This window comes from Pinus tabuliformis, chromosome 3_2 (assembly GCF_031772625.1).
Source record: "Pinus tabuliformis cultivar Carrire ecotype Pingquan chromosome 3_2, CPIR1, whole genome shotgun sequence".
NCBI lineage: Eukaryota > Viridiplantae > Streptophyta > Pinopsida > Pinales > Pinaceae > Pinus > Pinus tabuliformis.
Window position 1 is genome coordinate 162,680,019 of NC_142302.1, and position 21,810 is coordinate 162,701,828.

A 21,810-nucleotide genomic window follows, 5' to 3' on the forward strand; every position below is an offset into this window, starting at 1 on the left:
TTAAATCCTGCTCCCCTCACATAAAAACAATACACTTGGGCTTATAATAATTCTTGGCCCACTAGTTGTCTCAGTCATGCACTCTCAATAGTGATCTTGGGATTTCAGTTTGGCGGTGTCTTGATGAATTGATCTATCACCCAATTTTTGCCCAAACTTCTCGAATAAGTTTGATGTTTACGACCTCTCTGTTTAGACGGCAACTTGATCTTTATTCTCGTCCTCTTTGCTACTCATTGTAGTTGGCCCAACCGTTTATTCGACTAGCGGCTTGAATTTGCAAGTATAAATTTCTTTAATAAGTTGGCCTGTTCCAATGATTTTGCAATGGGCCCGTGATTTCCTCGTGTTATTGCAGTCACTCGAATAAGATGTGGAACAAGCTCACTGTGATTGCCTTGGATATTGGCTCGACCCTTTTTGAGATCGACTTACAAAAATAATTTGGCCTTCGAAATCTGCGTTTCAAAGTGGCCTCTATAGGGAAATGAGGCTGCTTCAACTACTTAGTTAATCAGTTACTCATTCTCAATAGGATTTTGGAATTCGGCCAATGTCGATAATTTCGGGCAACAACTCAATTCTTCACCAATGTTTCCTCAATCTTCATGCATAATCACTCTGATTTAGGGCGGATTCGGCTTTCCAAAATGCATTCCTTGAAAGAATTCAGTCACTATTGTGAAAATATCCACACCTAGAATTTTTCAGTGGGATACTCTGTGCGCTACACCAAATGCCTCAACATTAAAACCTTGTGCAAAAATCGTTGGACAATGTGCACTAATCACCAACGCTGTCATATAATAATTCTTCATGCACATATCTTTGCACAATCTAGGTCGATAGCAATTACGTGAAGATGTACTGAATTTAGTGCTGACCAACGAATGGTGTTGTGGCCCTGAATGCACATCCAAACGATGGTCCATCTTATTGAATCCATAACAGACTTGCGTCTATCCAGTGGTCTTGGTTTGAAGCTGAAACTCTAATGCCTAGATAATGCCTTGAATTAAACCTGAAATGAATTTTCCAAGGGCAATGATACCCAGAATTTTGGCAGCCGACAGCTTGGCCTGCGAACTTTTACGATGACAAATCTGGCTCGGCTATGATGTCATTCTCCCGGGCTCAGGTATTTCGGTCCGTCACTTCAAAATAATTTGGCATCGGAAAAATGTATGAGTCCGCTCTTTCCAAAAATATTTCTCACGGCACGATCTTGTAACATTGAGCGGAAATTTGTTGAATTATTATGCATGCAACCATTTCTTCTGTTGTAGAAGCTAGGTCTTTAACTTCTGCTGCAAAACCCTCCGACAATAGTTGCAATTGGAAACTGAAAACCCATAGGCTGAGCCAAGACCGAAGCTCTGATACCACTGTAATGTTCCAAATGCAGAAAATTTGGAACAGGCACTTCGCATAAAACTAATCATGCATTTAACAGAAGATTGCCATGTAAAATTAAGCAAAGAAAGCACTTCAATCCCATAATAGCATGAACAAAAAAATACTCAGCTTTATTATATTAGATAAACCAGGGTTTTACATGCACATACAACCCGCATAGCTGAGATAAAAAGTTGGCCTCAGATAGATCTACAATAATGCCGCAAATCGGCCTCCAAAACAAAACTGAAAAACAATACACTACAACCTGTGAACCCTGGATGGATTCACTGAGGGAAGAGATGGGTGCTCGCCCACTCTCATTGAATCACCTGAGGGTTTCTGTCCAGGAGCTACTGCTGGAGTAGAAAACCGGGTTCTCAACCTCACATACAAGAAATAATATCAAAACCAAGATGTCCTCCGATGGCCTCCTCCTCCTCTTTTATAGATCTGATGGACCTCTCTAGAATCTTCTATTTTCTTATTATTTTAATCATGGAGCACTTTTCTCTCTTTTATTTTAATTAAAATATTCTTTTTAATGCGGGAAAAGGATAAATTGGCCACCATGTCTCCTTAGGTCACTGAAACTCCCATCCAAAAGTCCCATCATGTAGATCTTCTTGTTGCGATTCCAACAAGCTATGACACTGAGGCGTTCCATCAATTAATCTCCCCAGAATGCCACCTCGAGCATAATTAATTAAGTTATGCCCAATAATAATGTTGATTTTTGAAAGTTGTGGGAATGCAACGGAACGAAAGTCAAACTGTGTTGATGATGGAATATGCCAAGTGAATGCCATCAAATCCCATAAAAACTCCTCAAAACTCCGTTGGGCCCCTGATGACATAAACCTGCTCCACTACCCTGGCCATCCCCTATCTTTATTTATTTTGGTAATTGTCTTGATGAAAAGAACACACTAATAAGCTAGCAAAGAAAAGATCATTAGTTAAGAAGTAAAAGCATATCACAAGCAATTATCAAGCAGAGAAATTGCTAACTTTGAATGCCCTAGATTTCTCAACATGGTATCAGAGCTTAGGTGCTAAAGACAAGAAGGGGCAATCAAATCAAGCTGACACACAAGAACCAATCTTTAAAGTGGACATCAAAGCAAGTCGAAGGCTATCAACAAAATCAAGATCTACATCATAAAAGCCTAGATCAAAGAAGGAACAGGAAAAAAGACCGAAACCCTAGAAGCACTTTAGATATCATCACATCATCAAAGGATTGTGAATCAAGCTCTCTCTCATCAATCACACAAGGAGAAGGTCCTCCATCAACATCAAGATAAAAGAGGAAGAAAGCAACAATTCGACAAGTAAGTCTATGACTATATTTGACAAAATCAAAATGTCTTTTTGCAAAGAAAGCAATAAATTGGTTGGGGCTGTGAATTTCCTTGCATGGAAGAAAGGGAATGACCTAAATCTTATTGAGAATGAGGTCATGGATCACATTAAGGGATCAATAACCTAGCCTCCAAAAGAAGATACTCAAACTCGTGCTAGATACATGAACGGAGAAGTGAGAGCCCAAAGGATTCTTATAGAATCTATAAAAGACTCTCTAATCCCATATGTATCAAAATTGGAAACCTCAAAAGCTATATATGACAAATTGGTGGAGTTGTTTTCTGTAAGTACCGCAGGCTCTATGATAAATAATGTTAAGAATTCACTGCTTACTTTTATGCGAGCGGCGAAAGACATTTTGAAATCTTTGTGGTGGATCTTTTTAGTTTATTGGCATTGGAACACATGCATTTACTTTTGATAAATGAATGCAATTCATCTATGGATATGCAGATTGATAATTTAATACCTTACTGCAAAAGATGGTTTTCATGGTGCTTTGTTGAATTTGCAATGCATTAAGATTGGAGAACGGTAAGAGTGCATTTCTCCATTGTATTTTGAAAAAGGGAAATACATTAGTAACGTCTGTAATGTCCCTTCCTAAATTATTTTGGAACAAAATAAATTTCTATATTTTGGGGCTGATTTTGGAGGTGATGGGGCCCATTCAATTTTTATTAGGAGATTAGACTTAGGATAAGTTATTTTGTTGTGGTTAAATTACACGTGGGGGCCACCCACATTAGGGAAAGACACACTTCCTAGTTCAGTTTGCATGAAGGTGGTTAAGTTTTGCATGTAGGTGGTTAAGTGAGGGCCCACGATGGAGGCAAAATTGGAGGAAAAAGTGCTCCATGAAATCTATATAAGGAAGGTAGCTCTCCTCATTTTGTTCATCTTATTGGAGTATATCAATTTCTCTTTGGTTGCTCGAGCTGCTTAGACGAGTCACTGGCTGTTTAGCACGAGTTTTTCAGGCGAAGAGCTCACCCTTTCTTCAAGGGACTTCGAGTGCCACCCTAGGAAGTTTTTCTTCATTTCTTTAGGAGGAGGATCACATTGTGATTCCCAACATTAGCACTCCCTTCCAGGTTGTGCGTATTATTGGGGGACATAGTGGAGAGGAGGCTGAGTTCATTGGTGATGCTTAACAGTGGATATTTGACGTGATATTTTCCGGAGAGGAGGCAAGGGAGGATTGTCAACATCTAGGAGAGTTTGGGAGTTGATTGAGCTTTTGGCTTGGCAGGGTGACTTTTGCACTACCTGAGCTAGCGCAGAGTATCAGTCCTTGAGTCTGAGCTTTGCCGTGGAGGTTCGAGGAGATATTTAGAGTGGTGTTTGCTTCCATTTCAGAGCTTGGAGGAGGACTTTGTGGTCTTTCCTTGTAGGACGTATTTCTAGTGTTGTTTGGAGGATGTGGGTCATAGAAGAGGTCGAAGTTGGGAGGTCAAAATCTGGCCAAACCATTTCTAGGTTTTTCTGGGTTTTTGACAAGGATCCCAGATATAAAGTTTCAGAATTTTCTGAGCACCAGAAGTGGGGTTTCCAACCGTATCTTTGCAGCAGATAGTGCAGAATCGCTGGGGATTGCACAGTGCCTTTGGGGGTCGATTTTGGGAGGTCAAAATTGGGCCAAAGCATTTCTGGGTTTTTGTGGGTTTTGGCCAAGGAGTTTGTGGCTGAAGTTTCATCACTTTTTGAGCACCGGAGGTGGGGTTTCTTGCAACTTCTTTCCAGCCAACAGTTGTAGTTACTGGGAGACAGCACAGAGCATTAGAGGAGCAGTTCTTTCAGGCATTGAGATTACTATTTTGGTCTTGAGTTCTGTCAAGCTTTCCCTTGAGGCAAGCCCAGGTGCATTTTTTGTACTATTGTAATTGCTCCACTCCATTAATAAAATGGCTCCGCTGGTTCACATTTCTGTTGTGTATTGAGCATGTGTTATTCGTTTAATTTTTCTGTGTATGAATCACATTTGCTTTTGTATATCACTGTCTGTTCCAAATTTTCTGCATTTGGGACATTACAATGTCACAATTCTAATTTTGTGACTTATACTTGAAATCAGAGGCAAAACTTGTACGAGTGCTATAGATTTTATTTTGGTATATACCTTGGCTGACCAGGCTGCTTGTAACATGCTTGCTATTATAGTTGTCATATTGTGATTGCTTGGTTTGATGAAAGAGCATGCTTTACAATTCATTAGGATGTTCAAAATTGAAAGTGATTTCTCTATCTATATCTTCTTCATACATTTAGAATCCAGATGCTTAACATGAGATTTACTATCATCCATATTTTGGGGTCAATTTTGGATGATTATATTGGTAGATAAAATTTTAATATTATATTTCAAGATTTTACGTGAGTTTAATACAGTGTTGTTTTATGATAACTGTCTTTTGTGTACGAGATCCAGGTTTCCTGGAAGTATGATCCCCATCATGTGTAGCTTTCCTTTTGGTACTTAAGATCCTTTTTTAAAATAAGAATACAAGCATCTTTTATAGATTGTTTTCGGTGTTAATTTTTATGGGCATTTGTACTATTATTCTTGCCCTCCTGAATTCATTTGTTTATAACATTTTTTAGTTATATGTTTGATTATTGTCATCACTCTTTTCATCTCTTTGAATTCTGCAGAGTATTTCGTGCACCTCTTTATGAACTTATTTCGGCGCGCAACAAACATCTGGAAGAACTTAATTCAAAAGTAGAAAGTGGTCTAGGAAGGATGAACACTTCAGTTATGGATACTACTTCATTGTCAAAAATTGACCTTTCATCCAATGGTTCAATGTCCACTTCAGAAAAGAGGTCAGATGTAGAGGGCCTATCTTCTTTGGAAAACATAGAAAGCAATCCTTCTACATCAGAAAAATGGTTGTGCCAATGCACAACCACAGATGGAATGAAGCTAGACCAGCAGAACTGTGATATGGAAGTTACTGGAACATCTAAAATTGATTTCCATCCTAATATTTCATTAGTAGGAGATGTCAAGGAGGGAATAGAAAGTGGTATCTCTCTGAAGCTTCACAAAATTGTGAAGGCAGGGAGGCAAGCTACATCGGAAGATATCTTGCACTGGGTAGAAAATGGTTTTACAAGGTATTTACTCCTTCCAGTTTACCATAGGAAGGAAGGTATTTATTCCTTCCTGCACATCTTAGTGTGAAACATTTTTCTCTTTTTGATTAATGAAAGAAAGGATACTAAATCATGTAAGTTTATGTTCATCAGCATGATTGTTGCTGCACCAGAGCTTGATACATGGACTGTTATTGTACAACTTCTTCCACTTCTCTCCTTTTCAGCACCTTTTGGCATATACCATCAGTACCTTCAGGTGTTTCTATCATGCTATACCTCCCTGTTTTCTGTTTCAGCTTTTATTTTATATATATTTGGTCGGATAAACCATACACATGATGCATTGGCAAAATATGCGAGGCAATAGGAGAGAGAATATAGGTTTGCATGATTATTCAATGCTGTATTGTCTCCATACTTAGTAAAGGGGGGGTTGTACATTCAGTACATTACCTAATTCGTATGTCCCTATAATCCTAATTATTATTTAACTTTATTATTGAGGCCATTATTTTCACATTATTGCAGTCATGATGACATAAAAGTAATTTACAAAATTGTCCTAAGTAATTATGTGACCACTGTAAATATATCTAGCATTCTCCCTATTGGTCAAATTACCCAAAATTACTTCTCTCAGAGTAAGCTGAAAATATATGGACCAACCAAAGTGTGCACAAGCCACTCCCGAGAGACGTCTTCAATCAGCAATTTGAATGAACAGTACCCAACATGGCTGTTTTAGACCGATTCATGCCACCAACCTTATATGTGGCCATTGACTCATCAGCCAGATGAGAGTCAATGTTGGATTGATACTTCAGCCTTTCCATCGTTGATGTAATATCTTGTTTTCTCTTTAAACTCACTTTGTCCACATCATGGTTGCTGAAACAATAAATAAATTTGGATTTGCTTCTTTGCAGAGGCATCATCCTGCTTCACAATTGAAGCTGGTTGATCTCCATCCCCACTGCAGTTCTTCTCCTCTTTATCTTTTCAATGGAAAACAACAGATAAAGAATAATGGATCTTTTGTTTACTTCTCTTTGCCGTCTACCGCTTCACCATTCTGCTGTGTTGAGGAAGCTATTCTGATTGAATATTCTTCAGTCTCTTGTAGTGGTCTTTTGCTGACTGTTTCTTCTCTCTTTGGCCTTCGAAATCAATGTTGGTCTTTTGCTGACTTGGTCAACTTCTAGCAATTCTACTGCTAAAATCTTCACTCAAAACAATACTTGAGGACTGTCCTGCCCCAAGTACAATCCCCACATTCATCGCGAGTGAAGTTTCTGCCATTTTCTCAGCCTTAATTGCTGAACAACCTTTTTTAGTTTCCACTTCAATTAACCTATATGCGACTATATCCCATATACATCAATTTTATACACTTAAGTTCTAATATGCTGTGTTCTTTTAGGAATCCAAGAATAAAGAATTGAACCAAAAACTTATGTCTTATCTGAGGTTTCCTAGTGGACCAAGCATCTTCTGCACTTATGTGGAAGACTGATTGAACAGGTACAAAGCCATGTAGAGTGTGTATGCCCAATACTTGTTAGGATCAAACCTTTTCTCTAATGAGTTGGTGTATTGGTTAATATGCCAATATACATTACCATAGATTTGAGTCCTAATATGCAACTTTCCATTTCAACAATGGTGTGGTTTCTCCTCTCTGCTACATCTTGCTGTAATGTATAGAGTGTGGTCACATGGTGTGCTACCTCTGAATTCCTTGTTTTCAAAAATACTGTAAATCCATTTGAGCAAAACTCTCTGTTATCAGAATGGAGGATTGTAATGCTTCTACCAAACTGTTTTTCCATAATGGCCTTAAAATTTTAAATTTATTAAACACATCATATTCCTGCTAAAGAAAGTACACTTGCATTTTCCATGAGTAGTTATCAATAAATAGTAAGAAATACAGGGTACCAAAGATTGATGTTGTGGTCATAGGACCACAATTGTCAACATGCACCAACTCACGGACTCCTTTGCTCTCCAAGCTTGTCTTTCATCAGTCGACATTTAGTGTTTCTTTTCTGTGAGGAATGTTTATCACACATTCTCCATCTGTTCTGAATATTTCATAGACCATACACCATGTTCTCATTTGTCAGAAATGTAACAATGAAAATGTAAATGTTCATAAATTTGATGAAAATGGTTACAGAGATCTTGTCCACCATGTTCTCTTTTGTCGGAAAAGCATGATAATGGAAATTTAAATGCCCATACCTTTGTTGCTGATGGGCATCGAGATCTTTTCCACTCTTGGCCATTCAAGTATGAGCTTTGGCTTCTTCATTATCAATCAATCTCGACAAAGCCTGTTCTTCCATGTCCATAACAATCACTTTATTTCTATCGTTATCAGTATTGAAGTATCTATTATTGCTGAAGGCAACATCTAAGTTTGGGCTATGCTTGATGATTTCATTGAGAAGAAGTGGTTTCTTCTTCAAACTAGGGACAAGAGACACATTATGAATAACATTTTCTTAAATGCCCATACCTTTGTTGCTGATGGACATTGAGATCCTGTCAATTCTTGGCCATTCAAGTACGAGCTTTGGCTTCTTCATTATCAACCGATCTTGAGAAAGGCTGTTCATCCATGTCCATAATAATCACTTTATTTCTATCTTTATCAATAGTAAAGTGTCTATTATTGCTGAAAGAAACATCTAAGTTTGGGCTATGTTTGAATTTCTCTGACAAGAAGTGGCCTCTTCTCCAAACTAGGGATAATAAGCACACCAATATTTTTGGGCTTAAAAGCCCCTGGAAAAACCTTGAAGGGAAAGCCGGTGCAGAAGATGAGGGTTTATTTTATTATTATGCAGCAAATTTTGGGAGTACAATAATCTGGATGCCCAACTGTGTAATGTCCCTTCCTAAATTATTTTGGAACATGATTAATTTCTATATTTTGGGGCCGATTTTGGAGGTGATGGGGCCCATTCGATTCTTATTAGGATAAGTTACTTTTTTGTGGTTAAATTACAAATTGGTGGGCGAGCTGGCTTAATTGGCACGAAGGGGGGTGCGGCACCACCACCTGATTTCTTTTCACCAATACTTTCAAGTGTGGACTACGCCTAACATTCCATAGTTTATTTTTCACTAAGTATAAACATTCATAACACAACGGAAACATTCATTTACACATCTTTCATCATCATTATTATTTTACACATATGCACAGCGGAAATATAACAGGAGGGGCAACTCCCTAAAGATGAGTCTGCCCACAATAATAATGATAATAATTCAAATATACAAAATCAGCGCTTGGAGAGGAACCTAAACTTCCTTCTCACAAAAACAGTAAAAAATCACAACTTGGCTTGCCACTGTGCAACCTACCCAAACTGCTGTTCAGGAGCGCCCGCCCTTCACCAGGTCGGGTCGTCCAACTCACCGAGTAGAGGTGCCCACACTCGGGCCGCCCTCTGCACCGTCCTTCATGCCAACCAGTTTCCTCGTCGTGTTCATTCACCTAAGCTCGTCGACTCGTGTAGACCTGCCCGTGGCGCCCACCAGTTCAACTTTCGTTCAGCGCTCGCCCAAGGCGCCCACCGAACTCGCCCTTGTTCCGTCGTTTGCCCAAACTCTCCATTCAAGTCTGCTGCGGGTGCACCGCCCACTCGGGTCGCATACCCGACTCGTACTCAACTCGCCACGGGTGCACCGCCCACCCAGAGGTCGCCCTGCCCGACTCGTCGTGGCGCCCACACTACCAACTCACCCGCCCGTTGTGCTGACCGCCCGCCCGCCTGCGCGCTCGCCCGACCTACCTATCTGCCTGCAGTTCGTCCACCTGTAGTTCATCCGCTCGCCCAACCTGCCCGCCTTTCGTTCAAACCCGGCTCGGTGCTTCGATTAGGTACTTGCCTGCACCTTGCTCTTCACCTTATGCACCCAACCTGTTCAGCTCGCCTTTCAACCTTGGCTCGCTTGTTAGACTTGCTTGAATTGATTGATTGCTTCTCCCATCCACTCGACCGCTACTATATACACTCCACCATGGATGATTCATGGATCGGCCCGCCCAGGCCGACTTGCCCATTCGGCCAACTCACCCACAACAATACGTTGGCTCGCCCACACCGTTGCCCTGTCGAGTCCACATGCCAAACTCGCACGGTATAAGGTGACCTTTGCGAAGTTCGCTATACTTAGCCGAATTTCCAATTCTCGCTTTTTCGACACCTTCGTTGGCTCATCGCGCTCGTGCCCTGGGTGCATTTAATCGACCGCCCCAGCTCATCGCTCTCCTCCAACTCGTCCCATCGTCGCAACGAAACGTCGGAACCAACATGCCTGCTCGCCGACCAAGAGCGCTCACCCGGCTCGTCACACATAACCGGGAGCGCTCACCCAGCTCGTCACACATCGCATTCGCAACTCGTGGGCTTGACATACTCCCCCACTCTAAATGGTTGTCGTCCTCGACAACTCTCCATCCCAGCAACCATCTATCGCCAAGACCATCAAACCACACAAACCGTGTGTATGGGTAATCTAGATGTGTCCACCTCTCGACCTGCCTCACGCCATAGATATGCCAAACTCTGCAAGGAATCATGTGCTGGTACCCCTCATGTCGGTGACTAGTTGGGTAGCTAATCCAACCATGCATCGTCTCCATAAGAACTCATTCCCCTACATCATCATGACTCTCCACTGCATGCTACCTATCAATCTGTGTCATCTCACCCCTAGATGCCTGCTTAAAATGTTGGAGACTCACTGCCATGAGCAACTAACAATGAGCCTCATCTCCATGATAGCCTAAGAAGATAAGGAGGGAGCAGAGCCTAAAGGCTCTCCCTCACTAATCAACTCAATCCACCTATCCAGATCCTCCACTTCTAATCTCTGCAGGTATGCTTCCCGATCCTCCGTCTGAACATTCGGTCTAACATCCTCATCGTCATCATCATCCTCCACTGCCTCTAGCCTCCTTGATAGATCCAAGATACTATCAGACAATGTCCTGACAATCTGTGACTGCTCCATAAGCTTTGCCTCTGCAATAGACAATCACTTATAGACCTCTTCATCTCGCTTCTCATTCTCCATATTCATTGTTGTTAGTTTACATTTGACCTTTATAACTCCCACGGTCGAAACATCGATAGGTACATCCTCTTGTCTGTCGTAAATGTACAGTTTCTTCATATGGGGAACAACCATAGCTTCAAATTGCTTCATAAACTCCATGCCCAGTACAGCCTCGTAGTCATCTATCTGCACCACAGTGAAATCGACCTTCCCTGTCCATTCACCAAGTGTCACATCCACTTTCTCAGCTACACCGATCACAGAACCTGGAGGAGAATTCACTGCCTTCATTTGTGCCTGCACTGGTACAAACTTCAGTCCAATCCTTCTCGCAGTATCCTCGCTCATAAAGTTGTGAGTTGCCCCACTATCCACCATAGTGAGTACAACACCACTCCCAACTTTCATCTCGACATACTCTAACTTGTTTCTTTCCGGATCTCTTCGTGAGATTGCTTCCATAGCCACTGCAGCTCCTAGAATCTGCATGACCCCAACAAAAGTCTCTTCTTTCTTTTTTGCATTGGACTGTGCTATGGCAGCCACTTTTGGTCTTGAAGGACAATTCTTCACCATATGTGGTTCCTCACATATCCAACACTTCAATGGTTTCTTCGTCTTCGTCTTATCATGCGATTTCGAAGATTCCTCCTTTGTAGACTTTTCTTTTGGCTTGTCAGTGTTTTTCTTCTTCTCTTTGGTTCCTTCATCATAGTGTTCTACCAAGCGATCCACAACAGCAAATGCTTCTTCAAGTGTTTTTATCTTTTGCCTCTTCACTTCATTGCGTGCCCAAGGTTTCAACCCTATGATAAAATTGAACACCTTGTCCCTTTCTGCCATGTCTGGAAGTTCCAAAACTGCACTTGAGAACTCTCACTGATAAGCTTGTAGACTCCCTGTTTGCTTTACGTATTTTATCTTCATCCTTGCATCCCATGTTTCGTCTTGTGGACTAAAATGAGTTTGCAAAGCCTTCTTCATTTCATCCCACGAAGTGATTTCTACAACATTGCCATTGGAAATCTGGTCCATCCTTCTTTGCCACCACATCTTAGCATCCTTCGTCAAGAACTGAGTAGCTACCTTGACTTTGGTTTCCTCATTGGACATCCCCAAATGCTCCAAGTACTATTCCATGTCCCATAGAAAGTTACCAAGAGTTTTCGCACTCCTCGTCTCGTCATAAGAATCTGGTTCCTTGACTTTCACATGAGCCACTCCTCCACTTGAGTTGTGCCCAACATCCTTCTTCAAAACCACGATCTCATTTCGAGCATCATCAAGATATTTTTGCAATTTCAATATTTCTACCAAACCTTGATCTCTTGCTTCACCGATCTCTTTGACTTCCTTTTCCGTTTGTATAAAATACCATTCAGTATAATCGTACCAGACCTTGAGGTCTTCAAGCTCCCTTTTCACCTTCGCATAGCCTTCCTGAACCTCAATGTTCTCGGCCTTCATCGAAGCCATGTCAGAAGCCAGCTCCTCCATTCGATCCAATACCCTGTCCAAGAAAGCATCTCCAGCATCCCTGCCAGATTCACTTGTTGCTACGTGAGGTTCTTCTGCCATCCTAACCATCTACTTTCTTTGTAGTCTGGTATAGACCATAAACCGATATCACCTGCAAATCTGAATCACCAAAGCCTGCAGAATACGAAGCTCTGGTACCATCTGTCACACCCCTCAGTTATAAATTAGCATCGAATGTATGACTCAAACAACGAGCTCGCCCACAATTGGTTTGAGTCATAAATTATAAATTAGCATCGAATGTGCTCTAGCCATGAAAATTGCTGGAGAGGCTAGGGCACATGAGTTCTAAAGAACCCAAAAACTGTTTGGTGAATTTCCACCCGGATTGTATTTTATTAAAATAATTAATATTTTTAATGGGGTTCCTAAGTCTAAACTTAAGAAAATTAAAATATTAAGGGGTATTAATCAAAATATGGGTGAGAATGATCTAGAAGGTGGATCAAGTCATGTTTTAATCTTAGCCGTTGATTAGAAACTTAATCTCGGTCGTTGAAGTCTCAATGAGAAAAGTATAAGGAGGCTTGGGGTTCATTTAGAAATACACAGAGAGATTAAGGAAATCGATTTTCTGAGGTGAGAAGTTCTCAAGAGGAAAATCGATTGGGGAGATCTTGCAGCAGAGGGGTAGTAAGAATCCGGGAGAAGGAATTTCCGGAGAGTACAAGGCAGAGAGAGGACAAAAAGACATCTAGAGGAGGGTTGACGCTGGCCTATGCGGTGCTGACACAGAGGTAATGCAGTCAGTGAGGAGAAATTGAGTTTCTGCTGAGGGAACTCAAAGTTCAGTTGTCGAAGCCAAGGTGTGAGTCTGGGAGGCAGGAAAGTCGATTTCTCAGCGAGTAGAGGATCCAGAGCAGAGAGGAAGCGTAATACCCGGGAGGGGTGACGTAGTTTGACGTAGAGGCCATCAGAAGGTGACGCAGAGCCTCCAGAGCTGAAGGATCAGTCACTGTTTCTCTAGTGACATGGTGAGATTGTCTAGTATTTTGTCTGTAAAGGATTGCTAGTTGAGCATCCTAGATTTGTACTCAAAATTTTCTCTTGCATAATAATAAACCCTTAGAGTTGCTGCACCGGTTTTCCCGCATTGGGTTTTTCTGGTGACTATTTTGTCCAAAAATAAGTGTGTCCTATGTATCTTGTTCTTTGCTCAGTTTTCTGTTTCATGTATTCAAATATTAAATAAGTGTAGGCTGTAGAAGTAATTTGCTTCAGTATTCAGAAAATAACTTGATGAATGAATGTTAAAATCAAGTAGGTGAATAGATTCAGATTTGCTGCAGTAGGGGTTCCTTGAGTATTAGGAGTTTTCACACAGGCTTATATGGCGTGGCCAAAAAGTTCTGGAGTACCAAAAAGTGGGTACGGAATGGTATGGTACAGTCATGGGAATATGAATGATGGTACAGAATGGTACAACTACAGTGGCTGCTAATTGGTGGCTGACCGGTTGGATGACAGTGTGTACCGAGGAGTGTGTGGCTGAGGGAATGCGCAAGGCAGTGCATGGGTGTGTACGGAATGCAGTTGTATCAGTATGGAAATTTTTCAGCCTGTTTGTACAGCCCATGCAGATCACAAATGTACGAATTACTTGCACTGTGTTAAGCAGATTTAATGCACAAAATTGGATGGTTTCTTGGGGTATCTTACCCATGAAATTGGCCAATATTGGTTTTGATACCAGTGTTACAAACAGTGCTTGTTTGTATTTTGAAGATAGATTTATTTTTGTAGATATAAGAGATATTGATTGAATATGAAATATGACGATACAATAAGCTTCGTGAGGATTTACTTATATCATTGACTGGTCACGAGGTGAAGAGTTATGTACCCCTTGAGTTTTCATCAATATTATTATTTATTATTATTGTGTTTATAACATTAGAACCATGAAGGGGAATAATATGCTTACAAACCTTATTTTAATGATGATAGTCTCCCGTTATAACTGTTCGTTCTTATTTTCTCTTAAATCGGCACCTTCATGTCTGCAATTGTCTCCTCTTTTGTTTATAATTGCCCAAGCCTGGATCCTTATATCATGGGTTCTCATTACTGTCAATCTTGTCTTTGGCTTAGTGAAAGATGAAGTCACCACGTAGATAAGAAATTAAGTATTTATTGCAACTGTGAAAGATGAAGTCACAAACGTAGATAAGAAACTATGTATTTATTGCATCTCTAAAAGATGAAGTCACTCACGTAGATAATAAATTAAGTATTTATTGCAACTGTTAAATTTTCACAGACCAAGGACTTGGTTTCTTTCTAGAGCTGGCAATTCAATTTATTTGAAGAAATGATATTATTTGAGTCAGCATATATCATAGTTAACAGGTTGGTCCATTTCAACAGAAGAATCTGTAGCTGGTTGCATTAGATGTGTGGGATCTCCCAAGGATTTGACGAAATAAATTTTCCAACCAGTTTTCAGTGTAGGGCCATATCTGCACTAGATCCCAGATGAAGCTAAACAACTGTAGCGTGTCTAGCTATTACTTCATTAGGAACTTCAAATGAAGAAGAAATTTTGGAAGACAACCAAAAAGTGTGTGAGCTATTTATTGTATTTAGAGTCATTAATAGATTCATGTATTTTAATATTCAAATTTCATATTGTACAGATGTTTCAAAAGCCTAATTCTGATTATGTCCCAAATCCTAAAATTTGGAAAATATGCTGTTTCCTCAGCCTGACCATCCTGCAGTACTCTACTGGTAACATTGCCATAAAAAGATCATTTTTTTTTTATAGTTGAGGATTTATATGTAAACAGATGAAGTAGGAAGATGATAAATTTCCAGTATTTGGTCCAGGAATTAATTTCTCTTCTTGAAGAAACCTGGAGATACTGAGTTTTTGATAGTTTACTATTCACTAATTAATCTATCTACTGGGAACTTTGTCCATTCAGTGGTGCTTAGCTTCATTATGAAGACAATATTAAGCAATGAATCTTAAACATTTTCTGAATCGCAGCTTCAGGTTTGGAATATATATATTATGTCTGTTTGCATGCTCATTGTTTTCAAGCTCCATTGAAGTTGACTGAGAACATGGTTGTTCCATAGCAATTAGATACTAACACGAGCATTTATGCTTTTGAATGTCATTTACCTTTTTTTTGTAAAGTTTGCATATGCTATTTGAGTTTATTTTAATATATATGATGGGGAAATGAACAAGTTGCCTTTACCTGTATATTTCAGCCTCTTGCAGAATGCATGCATAAATTACAGGCAGAACGCATGGCTGTTTCTTTACAAATTTCTGAACCCTGGCTTCGCGAATACCAGGTATTTCCACTGCTATGCTATATCTTTTATTTTGTGATCAACTATGCCATAACTACCTCACTGCATAATGTTTCCAGCGAATTACTTATCACTGTCAATCACAAACCATCTAGCTGTTGCTTCTTTTATAATCATATGGTTGTGTGAGCAATCTTTAAACTTCAATCCAATAAAGCCCAGGATATAGAAGGCTTTGAAGCTGTGTTCTTTAAAAATACCCGACAGTTTTAGGGTTTCATATTGTTTGAACTTTTTGTTAATTTATGGTATGTTCTATGCTTCGAGAAGTTTACTTTAATTCTTCTTATTAGGCACTGTTTAGCAACCACATAAACATAGAGTAAAATGCTGATAGAACATTAATAGAACGACAGAAAACAAGCCAAGACAAGAGACACAAGACGTGGTGGCTAGCCAGGGACAAACTCCAATGTGGGGAAACCCTTTAATCAATTCTTCTTTAATTTTCAATAGTTCAGCAGAGAGAATAGTACAATTCAGAAATCCTGTAATTTTATAACAGTAGCAGCAAATCCTAAATCAGAAAAGTCAAACTTAGTCAAACAGCTCCGGATTGAACTCTAGTCAACCTTGAAGAACTCGGTGTTCAACAGCAAACTTCGGCAGCCCATAACAGCCCTTGGTCAACGGTCAAAACAATAGTCAAAGATCCGCAGTCTGCGGTCAGCCCTAACCAGTCAACGCTTTGGTCAACGTTGGTCAACGCAGCCATAGAAAAGTCAGCGTAGGTCAGCCCTTGGTCAGCGCTTCACAAAACAACCCTTTGCTTGGTCGACACAGCCCTAGAAAATGTCAACACTGCCCTAAAATCAGTGAATGCTGCCCTAAACAGAAAATGCATCCTTCTTCTTGCACGTGTGAGAGACGCTGCTCCTTCGCTGGCCCAATGAGATGAGGAGAGAGAAGATGAGTTGAGATGAGATAAGTGAATAATGACTCAACCTCACTTGTACTTATATGATGTGCTGGGCATGTGTGTGACACATTTAGCTGCTGGCCGACCTTGACATTTTGTCAAGTAAATACAAATAATTTCATATGTCCATAAATACTAGTCGGAATCGGATGATCGTTAGATCAATCCTACACCTCTCGACGAGAGGAATCTAGGAAAAATATCAACTGCCATAAATAAGATTACCCACATGGAGTTTGGCCCTAGTTGCCAATTTTAACACTCCCTCTCAACTAGGGAGAACTCCATCTGCTACTCTGTCTCACTGTTGGTACTATCTCCGCCATCAAATGCACTGCCTTGCATTGCTCGACTCTGCTCTGTTCTGCTCTGCTCTGCTGAACTATGAAGAAGAAATGATTGACGATGTATCATACCATCCTCCATTGACCCGAAGTCAGTCTCAGAGTGTGTCATACGGTATACCACTCTCATTGATCCCAGATCAGTATCATTGATCCTAGATCAATGGAGGTCATCCTAGCATAGGGAGTACGGTAGATACAATGATGCATTCATCGATAGTACTACTAATGGTCCCTAACCCCATTTCCCTACTCATCGATCAAATGAGAGGTACTTCTCGTGAGTCTTAGACTGCATGGGTAGGAGAACTAATCATCCTGTCCCAAAGTTGCCACGGGTTATCACAGAGGAAGGTTGGACCTTTCACCCTGTACATAGCGCACCACTAGGGGAGGGTGAGTCGCCCTGTGGTCGCATGTAGCTCCAAGAAGTACCCGAAGCCCCCCAGAGCTCCCAAAGCTCAATGTATGCATCATACACGACCCTCATAAGAGGGTCACTCAACGGCACCAAGTCGTTCTCGAAAAGTCAAGAATTTGATCTTTCCCAGCGGCTTCGTCAAAATGTCGGTGACCTGCTCATCTGTACCGATATGTTGGAGCCTTATTGCTCCTCGCTGCACCATATCCCGGATATAGTGGTACCTGATATCGATATGCTTGGAGCGATCATGAAATACGAGATTATTTGATAAACAAATCCTGCTGTGGTTGTCACACAGGATCATGGTAGTATCCAATGTAAATCCAAACAACTCACTGAAGAGCTTCCGCAACCAGACCGCCTCATAAGAGGCCATACTCCCAGCAATGTACTCTGCCTCAGCGGTGCTCAAAGCCACCAATTTCTGTTTCCTGCTCATCCAGGATATCGAGGCAGATCCCAAAGAGAAACAACACCCAGAAGTGCTGTTTCGGTCCACCACACTGCTTGCCCAATCAACATCTGTATATCCATGTAATCTCACATCTCCCATAGTGTATCTCAACCCATGAGTGATTGTGCCATGAAGGTATCTCAATAGATTCTTGGCACCAATCCAATGTGTGTGGTGAAGCTCAACCATATGTTGACTCAACGTGTTGACTGCAAAGCACATATCCGGACTGGAGTTCACCAAGAACATCAATGCTCCGATCAGTAGATGATCAAGCTCCATCGGGGTAGTCATGGCCTTGCAGTCCACCATACCAAATCTCTCCAATATCTTCACCACATATTTTCCTTGAGATAGGAAAATCTCCCCTAGCTTCTGCTGGACTTCCAGTCCTAGGAAATAGTGCATCAGTCCTAGGTCCTTCATCTCAAAATCAAAAGCCAACTCCCTCTGACATTTCTGAATGAGAGGGTCTACACCTGTCAGAAAGAGGTTGTCAACGTACAACACCAGCATGAGAGGTTTGTCATCTTCAACCTTAAAGTAAAGGTTAGGGTCGGCTTCACTCCTAGTGAATCTCAGCTTCATCAAGTAGCTATCGATCCTCTCATACCACGCTCGGGGTGCTTGCTTCAGCCCATAGAGGCCTTTCTTCAACCTACACACATGAGATTCCTGCTCATGAATCTCAAATCCTTTGGGTTGTTCCACTAGACTTCCTCTTTGATCGAACCATGCAAGAATGCGGTCTTGACATCCATCTGATGTAGGTTCCATCGTTGCGAAGCAGTAAGGACTATGATCGAGCAGATGGTGGTATATCAGGCAACAGGTGCAAATATTTCGTCATAGTCTATACCTTCCTTATGAGAGAAGCCACGAGCGACAGAACGAGCCTTATACTTTTCAGCACTTCCATCAACTCCATGCTTTATCTTGTAAAGCCATTTCGAAGTGACAATTGCTTTGTCCTGGGGTTTGGGGACCACATCCCAGACATCGTTCTTCATGATGGGCTCATATTCCTTAGTCATAGCATCCTTCCATACTTGATTCTTGACAGCTTCTGCGAACAATGAAGGCTCATTTTGAATGATCCTGCTCATGATGGTCAAGTATCCCTAATACCTGGTCGACTTCTTACTTTCATGGAAAGTCCCTCTAGGTGCAATGTGTCCTTCAGCATCATCAAGTGTCCCCCTGAGCCATGAAGGCCTCTTCCTAGAAGAGGAAGGCTCTTGTGGAGGGGGATCAATAGGATCCATAGGTTCTTCTACATTGGGCATCGTCTCATCTTCCTTTACCTCCGGTTTCCTGGTGTCAGCTTCTTTAGATTCCCTTAGAGTAGGAAGATTGTCAACTTAGAGCCATATCTTGGTCAAAGGTGACATCATGGCTAATCTCGACTTCCCTTTGACCAGCCACATAGATTCTATAGCCCTTAGTATTTTCGCTATAGCCCATGAAGATTCCTTTCTTTCCAGTTGCACCCAATTTATTCCTTTTCTCTCTCGACACATGAAAATGTACAGGACTTCCAAAAATTCTAAAATGAGATACGTCTAGTTTCTTACCAGTGAACATTTCCTGGGGAGTCTTGGAAACCAATGCTTGATGAGGGCATCGGTTTTGCACATATACGGCGGTATTTGCAGCTTCAGCCCATAGAAACTTCGAAAGCCTTTGATCATGGAGCATAGCACGGACAACTTCCACAATTGTACGATTCTTCCTTTCTGCCACACCATTCTGCTCAGGAGTATATGGTGTTGTAGTCTCCCTCTTTGCAAAAGTCATGGAACTCATTGGATTCATACTTAGTCCCATTATCAATCCTTAAGATCTTGATCTTCTTTTTGGTTTGATTCTCAATCAAGGCTTTGAACTGGCGAAACTAGGAGAACACTTCATGCTTCTTTTTCAAGAAGTATATCCAAGTCTTGTGGGAATAATCATCTGTAAAAGTGAGGTAATATAAATGTCCTCCCAAGGAGTTCACAGGCATCATACAAGATATGTCTCAGTGAACCAACTGCAATATATCGGAGGTCTTGCTATGGCTTGAGGGGAATGGTCCCCTTTTGAGCTTTCCTTCGGCACATCTCGGACATACACCTTCTTGCTCTATTTTGAACTCGGGCATCCCTGTCACCATTTGTCTCACATCGGGTAGAGCTTTATAATGAAGGTGAGCAAACCTCCGATGCCATAGTTCGGACTAAAGGGATGTGTCACAAGACATGACACCCAACGAACTTCCTTCGACCTGATATAATGAATCAACTCGAAACCCAAGAGTGAAAGCATCTTTAAAATTCCTTTTCCATACACGTACCTTGCCATCGATAAAGGCCACCTTGTAGCCTCTATCTTCCATTGCTGAAATGGACAACAGGTTCTTTTTGAGATCAGGTACATATAGAACTTCTTGCAAATGAATTGTATTACCCTGATTCAATTGAAGAGTGACATTCCCTATGCCTTTCACTGGATATTTGGAGTTGTCCCCAAGAACAATTTCCAAGTTGGTCTCCTTCTCTATCAGGTTAGAGAGAGCTTTTTTGTAACTAGTGAAGTGCCTTGAGGCACCACTATCAATAAGCCAATTTCCCAGTGAGTCCGGGTGAGCAGTGGTAGAGACGACCGCTGGTAGATAATATTCATTTTGCTTATTGTTAACAGCGTTAGATTCATACCTGGAGTTTCTTGCCTTCTTGGGGGGTTGACCACTTCCTTGATTTCCGGCTTTCCTCTTTCCTTTGCCATTGAACTTGTCATTCCTTTGATTGCCTCGGGAGGGATTTTGATCATCGTCATGATGTGAGTCCTTTTTATCAGGGCACTCCCTTGCATAGTGGCCCAATTTGTTGCAATTGTAACATCTTCCTTTTCTTCCACCCTTTGGTCTGACCTTTCCTTTAGATTGAGCCCTGAAATTGTTTCTCCTTTTAGCATGAGAGGAGAATGCAACAGGTTTGCCTTTAAGTGCAAGCATTTCCTGCTCTTCCATCCTTGTTTCTTCTTGAATGCATCTTGCCATCAGTTCCTCAAATCCCGGGATTACATTATTGTTGAGAAGAGTGGTTCTGAATATGTACCATTCAGATGGGAGCCCTCCGAGAGTTGTGACAGTCATTTCCCTATTAGGAACGACTTCCCCAATTGATAGGAGATCATTCTTGATCTCGGTGATCCTTAAGAAGTATGCTTGCATACTCTCATCTTTGCCGTTCTTAATTTCCTTTCAGCTTATTTCTAAGGAACAAAACTTGATTTGCATCATTAACTTTAAATAAGCTTACCAGTCTATCGTAGATTTCCTTGGAGGTGGTCAGCTCGGAAACATAGGCTTGTCGATAGAGTCTCGGATGATCTTCTTTGCTTTGACTTCTCCCCTAGTCCACTTGTTCTTAGCAGCGACAAATGCATTTGATGGAGGCTCAACGATTCTGCCTCTCACATGGTCCAACACTTCCTGCTCTTCTAATGTCAGATCGAGAGACTTCTTCCATCCGTGATAGTCAGAGTTCTCACGGAGTTTGTCTTTAACGGGGAAGAGTGATGAGCACCCCATGAAGTGTTTGAGATTGCTTCAACAACCTTTGGTGATTGCTCTTGCTCTTGCTCTTGCTTGGGCTTTGTCTTCACCTAACCTCTGATACCATGTTAATTTATGGTATTTTCTATGCTTAGAGTAGTTTACTTTAATTCTTCTTATTAGCCATTGTTTAGCAATCACATAAACATAGAGTAAAATGCTGATAGAACATTAATAGATCGACAGAAAACAAGCCAAGACAAGAGACACAAGATGTGGCGGCTAGCCAGGGACAAACCCCAATGCGGGGAAACCCTTTGATCA

General features: G+C 41.1%; 1 protein-coding gene across 1 annotated transcript in view; it reads left to right on the forward strand.

Annotated features, from left to right (window-relative positions):
* LOC149180304 (eukaryotic initiation factor 3 gamma subunit family protein) overlaps positions 1–21,810 on the forward strand; it is a 430,646-nt gene that overhangs the window by 385,286 nt on the left and 23,550 nt on the right. Inside the window, exons 9-11 of the mRNA XM_089416013.1 lie at positions 5,416–5,883; positions 6,016–6,121; positions 15,703–15,789. Of these exons, the coding sequence (XP_089272139.1) occupies positions 5,416–5,883; positions 6,016–6,121; positions 15,703–15,789 (661 nt within the window). The remainder of the gene's footprint in view (positions 1–5,415; positions 5,884–6,015; positions 6,122–15,702; positions 15,790–21,810) is intronic.